Raw genomic sequence first — 8,797 nt, 5'->3', positions numbered from 1 at the left:
CCCGGCCGAGGTGCCCGCAATCTGACGGAGGCTTATTGCGGAGGAGGCGCCGTGTAACCGAGCTTTCGGTTGCACGTCAAAAGATCCCCAAGTGGTCCAAATTAATCCTCAGTCCTCCGCTGGGGCGTGCCAGATGCCCGTCGTTGGTTTGGCACGTAAAACCCCCAAATTTGACTTTGGCTGCGGCGGCCAATGCACATGTCCGCAACCCATCATGATGCGGCATCTTTTTTAGCAAGTCTATTTTTTTTTTTTTTTATTAAGAGAAACGAACGGTTCGCTTGTCTCGATGCGTTTGCTCAGAGCACGTTTAGTTTGTTCAAAATCCGTATAAATCCTTAAAAAAAAAAAAAAAAAAAAAACGATTGTCGCTTGTCAAATCTTTTTACGTGCTGTTTATACTTCAAGCTGTTGTCGAAAAAAAAAAGCTCTGGCTTTGTTTGCTATAAGGTAAAACTGTGATCTAACCCCACGAGGCGTTTTATTTACCATATATCTTCCGTCTCTTTCTTCAGGCTGATGTTGGCCAAGCGAGACATGCCAGATGATGAGTCGAGCTCGAATTACGTTCCGGACCACGTTCGTGCTGGTCACCACGGTCAACATCCTGGTGATCTACAGCATCGGCCGCTTCTGGATGTTCGCCGTCGGCCCGTACACGTCCCGCCACGTGAGTGCCGTGGGACACCGGCTCAAGACCTCCGGATGCACGATGCCGCAGTTCGACCCCTTCGACCCGTCCGTGAGCCGCTACTTCAGAAGAGCTCGAGACAAGAGGTGCCCCGGCAATCCCGATTTCATCTATCTGCGGTGGGTGAACACTATGGCCCTCCCGACTCAGATGTGCGCTCTTTCAATTCCTCCTAGGAATACCGGCGTCACGCATAGTTCAATGCTCGGTTCTGCCAACATATGCCGCTGTGGTGGCGCTGCTGTCGGCATGACGCGGGCTCTGCTTGGCGCATGCGCAGAAGCTTCCGCGAATCGGGTTTGTGCGCACGCCCTGTTCCCTCGCTTGGTGTGGTCGAACGCGGCCTCGTTTGTAAACGGCGCATTGGCGTATAGCCCTGATCAACGTAAGCTGAAGCGACCGATCGTTACAGATAGTGCAAGAAATGCGAGTCGTTGCCGAGCATCTTATCATTACTCAGCGGACAACTAGATTGAGCTATTACCGCATAAAAATCTCGAAGAATCAATCACGAGGCAAACCAGTGTTAACATCCCACGCACTGTTTGTGAAGCTGTCGGCGACCGTGCATGGTAACATCCGGAAGATACCCCTGGTCCCGTACCGAGACGAAAATTATTAAACGGAAGCAAGAAAGAGCGCGCATATCGACTACGGTGCGGTGCCGATGTTGCCTGACTTAGCCTGGTCAAAAAACGAACGCTTTGGTCGACGTCCAGAACGAACGGGACGCAAAGCGTGGGTACGCGATATAGCGTAAACGCCTCGAAGTGAGGTAGACTTATAGGCTCATTCACGCATTTGCGACTCCTTAGGACCGTGTGCATCAAACCATATTTAAATCTCTTACGACGAAAGCACAGACTGGCACCATCGCCAGTCTGTTCCGCGCGAGACACGTGCCGCGCGCCACTTCTGGGAAGAACATGGCGTCTGAAATCTCGCTCAGTGCTGCGCTGTGCCGCCATGATCTTCTAAAGGGCTGCGCGTTGCACCTGCCTCGGCCATCGACGCACCCTGCGCTACTTTTGAAACATGAAAGGGCTTTAAAAGAAAGTAAAGCCCCTCGATGTGTTTGCTTTTGTCTTGCAAGTAGCGTCAAATGCGCCGTGCTCGAGGCCGGTCCTTTGAAGCAAATGACAACGAAGCACTGAAATGAGCGGCCTCAGCAAAGGATTTCTCATCGACGAAAATAGTGATAAAAGAACTTCGATTTTGACGGTGTTGGCAATGTTAGTTTCAGAGCGCCATGATATCAAGCTTCCACTATGCCCATTACAAACACCATCGAACTTGTTCTTCGAAAGGTAATGACGTCACGAAAGGAAACCATAGGAGGGCGCAACCAAAACATCTAGCCGCCAGTAGAAGCGAACGACAGACCAGCGACCCTCACTGTTCCCATAAAGCCTCACGTGCACCGTTTGAGGGTGAGTGCAACTTTCCAGAAAGGTCCATACGCGAGCGCGAGTGCCGGTGCGCTCGCAGTTCCAGCAGCGGAAGATGGCCTCTCCTACGGGAACGCCGGTTGGACTCGGTAGCCATTGTGTGCGGCCAATAACACAAAACAGATTGCTTTCATTCTAGAATGCGCGGCCAGTATGTGTGCGTGTTTCCCCCCTTTTTTTAATGGTAATTTACCCAGGTAGTCATTTAATAGACCGATCTCACCAGCCAGTTTGACTACGCCACCGCCGCCACAATGCATCGAGGAACCTTAGTCTTTCTGCGCGTGCGACAACCTCGCTGGGGCTCTGCGTGTGTAGAGCACGAGACGGCACGAGCCCTCGCAAGTACGGCCGTCTGTCTCCTGTAAACTAAAGTTATGGCGGCGTCACGCATGCTTCGAATGCTTGGTGAGATCGGTGTATTGAAATCAAGTATGCTGTTTTTTGTTTTGTTTTTATCTGCCATTACCCAGCAGCACCCGGAGGCACTATTGCAAGGGGGGGGGGGGGGGGGGGTGAGAGAACAGTTACATTAGTCATGATCATGTTGATACGCTCACAAGGAAAAAGAAAATTCATTGAGGAGGTACGGGCTTAAAGTGTTATTCCGGCTATTATTTGAGTTACCTCAAGTAACTTTATTTTCTGAATCCCCTGCTTTTACCCTTTCCAGAATGCTATGTAATATCACAAAGTTCATAATAGTTATCGGGAAATCAGAAAATGAAAATCATGCAAAAACCAACATTTTAATCTATCGGAATTTCTCAGTGCCTTGAAGTCAGTGGCAGGCAGGCTCGCCAGTCCAGCAAGCAGTCTAAGAAATAAGACTATGCCAAGTATTTATTCCGTGCCGGTGCGCGGGCACAAGAGCGAGCTTCCAAATGATTAATTTGACACAATGAAACTGCTTGGAATCATTTGGGAACCTATTCAACAGTCCAAAGATTGAAGCCCTGCCTCCCGCTATCGTCACTTTTTCATTCTCGCCAGTAGGGACTTTCTGTTTGAAAAACACGATGAGGACCAAATTTATAAATTCAATAACTTCGCGAAAAAACAATATTTTGACCTAATATATGGGATACTATTTAAGCCGATGTTTCTTGGTGTGTTCAGCGAATTTTCAGACAAATCAGGGACAATGAAGAAATCGCCGCAGTGAACCTTTACATGATTAGCCCGCCGTTGAAACTAAAATTAAAAGCAAACAATTCTCATGACTGAAAAAGTAATCCGATATATTAAAAATGTGAGCAACGCAATTCGACTGCCATTAACCCGAATGTCAACACGAACGCTAATAGTCGCAATTTCGTTATGCTTAAAGCTATAAAACCGGATAGTAGGACACCGGCTTTTTAAAATATGCTTAAAAGCAATAAAGACGGACAGTAGGACATCGGCTTAATAAAAATATGCTTAAAGCCATAAAACTGGATATTAGGACATCGGCTTAATGTATACCACTGAAAAACTCAACTGTCAATAATAAAATAAATGCTGTTCAGAAGATAAAATTCGTGAACGGGTCGGTGATTTTCTTTACCTAATTGCTCGAAGGTTTCTACCAGCGGGAATGGTGAAACGCACGAAAAAGTTTGGCCCACATTACTTCCACGATTTCGTTCGTGCTTACTGGAAGAAGCAGTCGAGGCTGTTCAAACCGATTGGCAAAAATAAGTTCACGAAACACGAATGGCAGGTTAAAGGAAAATATTCTCGGCTTATCTTGATATCTTTGCGGTCAGGTCAAATTTATATCTACATTGAATAAAAGGATGATAGTGCACTTTTCTTAGCAGGCACGTAGCCAGGATTTTGTTTCGGGGAGGCGGGGGGGGGGGGGGGGGGAGCGCCCATGACAAATGCTGTATGAGGGGGCGGGGGGAGAGGAGATCCAAGCAAAATGGACCATTTCAGGAAAGGGGGGGGGGGGGCTGGGCCCCATGCCCCCCCCCCCCCCCCCCCCCTGGCTACGTGCCTGCTTCTTAGGTTAAAAAGAGTGGGGGGAAAAGGAAGTTGCAAAAGTAAGAGCAGGCAATCTCGTGAACTCAGGGCTCTATTATGCGAGATTCCGCCCTGGCTATCGAGATAACACGGGCAGACCCAGCAAACATTTTCACGGAATGAGTAAACGACCCGTTATTTTACCAAGCGGGGTTTTGTTGCGGTAACAGCACACGTACCCGAACACAAGGATGGCGCCGCTGCAGATGTAAAACATGACTAGTATAGATAGTGACTTCTTCTTAATCCTTTGTCTTGGAAAAAATCACAATGTAAAATGCACCAGTGTGGTGCTACAGCATCACACTGGTGCATTTTACATCGTGATTTTACACGCATTTGACATGCAGTACTGGGACTGCATTTTACATGGAGTCTCAGTACCAGAGTATACTCTGGTACTGGGACTGCATAAAATAGCACCGCAGTTTTCTTTCTTTGCTTTAGGTGCTTGCAAATGAAACATTATAGTATCACTGAAGTCAATACTAATTATGTAATGAAAACGTATCTTTGAAGGTAATTTAATTGCATTTCTAGGCAATATGCATTGTAATATACTAGGTATGTTTTGCGGGGAAAGTCACCTGAGTGGTACTCTCAATACGGTTTGAAGCAGTAACCTGGTAACTTATGTTAAATACTATTGTCAAGTACCTTGTACAACACTGCTCCAAAGCCACACGCCGAAGCCAGACATGTTGATTTCTTTCACCCATTAGCAGACCCGCAATCTAGAAAACGCGATTCTGGAGTGCTCCAAAACGACGACTGGAAATCAAACACTCTCACAATAGTTCTAATACCTCATCCCCTATCCAATGCTATCACTCGTTCATTTAATACCTAAGGTTTATAACTTATAAAACACGCATTAGATTTTTTTTCCCGTCCGCGAAATGGTAATAGCAAAAACATTTTTTTTTTTTTTTTTTTTAGGAAAACGAACAGGTTTTACATGCTCAAATTGGAGCATATCCCCGCCACGGTGCCCCGCGCTGGGGTTGGCAAAGCCATGCAAAGCACTGTGCAAGTGCTGAGATCTACGCATTGCTAGGATTCTGCAATTTCCGTCCAATTTTGAGCCACAACACAAACGTCCACCGAGGCATTGATTGTCACGAGCTCAGATCGAGTGCTCACGCAGTGTTCGTGTTCAGTCTGTGGGCCGCAACACCAGCTCGGAGCACGTGGAGCGAAAGCTCGCGCTGCAGAACCCAGGATCCTGGGTTCAATCCCCACCGCTACCCGTTTCGATCTGGATGAGCATCGTACCGGCGTGCGGTCGTGTATTACTACTGCGCGGTGCACGTTGAAGACCCCAGGCTAGCGGTTGTACTGCACTGGCTAAATTTCTCATCTAAAGATAGGAGACTTTAACGAAGAAAGGGTAAAAGCACAGGCGAGCTGGTGAAGAACTTCCATCGTAAACCGGAGACACGGAAAAATAAAAAAAACGGACAAAACAACAACAAGTCTCAAAGACTTGAGACTTGTTGTTGTTTTGTCCGTTTTTTTATTTTTCCGTGTCTCCGGTTTACGATAGGAGACTTTGCCTCCCCGGAGGCAGACCAAGTTCTAGGCTGTATAAACATACACACAACCTAAAAATTGTGGCCGCATTTAGGTATTGTCACACTCTGAAAATCACCAAATGGCTATCAATAATGCGACCGCCATACGTGCGCGGAAAAGGTAACCTTACAGGGGCTAATACAGGAAAAGTTCCCGAGGAACGAAAATGGTTCGTGGTAATAGTAGCTTTAAATCAGATACGTGATGTCAGTCCTACGCTATTACAATCCCTGTGAATATTACGTCCTTTATTGTGGTAAAAAAATGCTCTAGATTTTTGCCAAATAAATTCGTAGAACTGAATAAAAAAATTGTCTGAGTTAGGAATAAAAAGTACACGTCCCTATGATTCAAAGTTATATTACTTTCGTATTATTGCTGTCTATCGCTATCCCTGGGAATATCACGATCTACGCAGTTTTTTTGACTGGAATTTATCTTTTACAGCGTTTAACGGAGAGCAGGCGAGAGAGGGCGCAAGGTGCCCATGGGCAAGAAAGCTGGAAATGAAATGTTTCCACAAATTCCTCTAACCCGCACATATCTTCAAAACTTTTAAGTCCTTTTAGCACGCCAATAACATGGTTGCCACGGTGTTATGCCGGCATTTCTTTCAAATCAAATATATTTATCCACAATATGTCACTCTACTAACCTGTTGAAGCTAAGTGCATGTGGTTAGAAAACATATACCTGACTACTTTCTTTTTCTTTTTTCAGGGAAGGCGTTCCGTTAATCAAAGAAGAGGTGCTCCGGCTGCGTGACACACGTCCTGAAGATATGGAATGTTTCTATCGGGAGATCTACCGGAACGACACTCTCGACAAGCCCGATGAGAAATATTTCTATGGAAGGAAAGTCCCGTTGAAGTTCGGCGAACGTCTGAACAAAGAGTTTATGTTCGTGGAATGCTCCCTAAAATCGAACCTGGCAAAAGTCTTCCACGATCAGTTCTTGCTCAACCCCATATTAAAGGCAAATGTGGAGTTGCGATGCCAAGGCGCTTCTAAGAGGGCGTCGCACAACTTGAGCGTCTTGGTCCTAGGTTTGGATTCGGTGTCTAATTTGAACTTTGTGCGGCACCTACCACAGACTGGAGCTTATGTTCGAGATGGGCTCGACGCATTCGAACTCTTTGGCTTTAACAAAGTCGGAGACAATTCATTTCCAAATCAACTTCCACTTATTACTGGAATGAACGCTGCGGAGGCCTATAACGCTTGTACAGATAAATTCTTCGACAATATCAATCTCATTTGGAAGATGTATGCTGGGCGTGGCTACAGGACTATGTTTCTAGAAGAGTCTCCTTTTTACGGCCTGTTCAATTATTTCTTAAACGGCTTCCACGAGGCTCCCGCCGACTACTATCCCCGACCTCTCATTCAAGCAATGGACGATTCTCCCAGAAAGCGGTATGCATTCGACGATGTGCGCTGCCTAGGACCTCACATGCCCTTCGAGATGCTGCTCGATTACCTTAGCCGATTCACAATTCAAATGAATGGCCGACCATTTTTTTCATACGCCTGGATCAGCGAGACAGCGCACGACTCGTTCAACGCAGTTGGCTACGCGGATGCACCCTTCCTCAAGCACTTCCGCACACTCAACGACTCTGGAGTGCTCAACCACACCGTGGTGGTATTCCTCAGCGACCACGGACTTAGGTTTGGCGACGTTCGGTCGACGTTCATAGGAAAGTACGAAGACAGGCAGCCCTTTGCGTTTCTAATCTTTCCGCGATGGTTCCTGGAGGCTCATCCCGATGTCGCGAGGAACCTCCGACGGAACCAGCGGCGACTCACGACGCATTTCGACGTTCACGCGACGCTTCTGGAGCTCCTTGACTTTCCGCAACAACAACCGCCTCCGCGAACAAAGTACGGCATCAGTCTCTTCCATGAGGTACCGGAAACGCGGACCTGCGCAGAGGCTTCCATTTCGCACCACTGGTGCACTTGCCAAGCGGATGGAGACACGGATGTGACGCCAGCATTCGCCATGTCCCTCGGAGAGCGTCTCGTGGATCAAATCAACGAGTGGGTTCGAAAAGAACCCCGCAAGTGTCAACCGTTTCATCTGGTTGACCTAATGGACGTCACGGCTTTGCAGCCGACCCAAGAAGACAAGACGTCCAACGTCAGCCATTACTGGGTGACAGTGCGGGTGTCCCCAGGTGGAGGCGTCTTTGAGGCGACGCTTCGAGTCGACGGACGTGCAGAAAACATATCCGTGTTGGACCAAGTGAGCCGGTGCAACTGGTACTTTGGTCAGTCGTACTGCGTGGCGGACCACTGGTTGGAAAAGTTTTGCTACTGTAGACGGACGTTCGGATTCTTGCTGTGATACTACTACGCGCTTGAGAGGGGAGAGTGTGAAGGTTGTTGATTAGCACTGGATGACGACTGGATGACGATTGAAAGAATAAAAAGCACATAGGGCAAAAGACAAAGACAGGCGATCACTCTTTTTGAATAGGCCATTTTCAAAATTCAGTGTCCTCTGGTGGCTAAGAAAGCAGTTTCAGTTTTGACATACTAATAGTAGCCATGAAACTGTATTTCATCAGGCACCGTCACTTTTGCACGTGATAGGCACATAACAATTGGCTCTTTGATCACGTCGATAATTGCTTATTTATTTGTTTCAGTTTTTACGATGTGAAAATAGGAAGTGACCAGTACAAAGCGGCGACCGATAAGTCTTTTGATAAAATTTCGGCAATCAAAAGACTTTGGAGCCAAACTTCATGCGTCGCGTTGTACTTACGTCTCGAACGTACAGACCTCATGTTCTCCAATTGGTAGTATCTTCAACGTTTTCCTTCATCAGCCTCAAGGACGTCGCATTTAGTTTGGCACATATGTCATACACTGCGATAAATATAGTGATCAAAGTTGCCAGAATGAATTTTGAAACGACTCAATTGTCGCCTCACCTTGTCCTTTGTGCTTTTATTCTTTCAAATGAAGGTATTCCATTCATGAGACGCTCACCTCAATTCAGTGATTGTGGCTTATGTTGTCTTTCATACCGAACGATTCTGAGCAAAAGTGCATTGAAAAATTC

General features: G+C 46.8%; 1 protein-coding gene across 1 annotated transcript; it reads left to right on the top strand.

The window, feature by feature from the left end:
- The first annotated feature begins 553 nt into the window (after positions 1 to 553).
- LOC8030904 lies at positions 554 to 8,074 on the top strand. The gene is made up of 2 exons (XM_029966087.2): positions 554 to 810; positions 6,445 to 8,074. The coding sequence occupies exons 1-2, from the start codon at positions 638 to 640 to the stop codon at positions 8,072 to 8,074; spliced, it is 1,803 nt and encodes a 600-aa protein (XP_029821947.2). The 5' UTR covers positions 554 to 637.
- Positions 8,075 to 8,797: the final 723 nt, after the last annotated feature.

Source organism: Ixodes scapularis, unplaced genomic scaffold (assembly GCF_016920785.2).
Source record: "Ixodes scapularis isolate PalLabHiFi unplaced genomic scaffold, ASM1692078v2 PGA_scaffold1__304_contigs__length_218370807, whole genome shotgun sequence".
In the NCBI taxonomy this organism is placed as follows: Eukaryota; Metazoa; Arthropoda; class Arachnida; order Ixodida; family Ixodidae; genus Ixodes; species Ixodes scapularis.
Note: the sequence above shows the minus strand (reverse complement) of the source record. Positions and strands in the feature narration are given on the sequence as shown.

Bases quoted from the DNA above. Each gene is read 5' to 3' on its own strand.
- LOC8030904 (XM_029966087.2), top strand. From the start codon at position 638: ATGTTCGCCGTCGGCCCGTACACGTCCCGCCACGTGAGTGCCGTGGGA. The intron at 811-6,444 runs GTGGGTGAACAC...TTCTTTTTTCAG, and splicing joins CCCGATTTCATCTATCTGCG to GGAAGGCGTTCCGTTAATCA.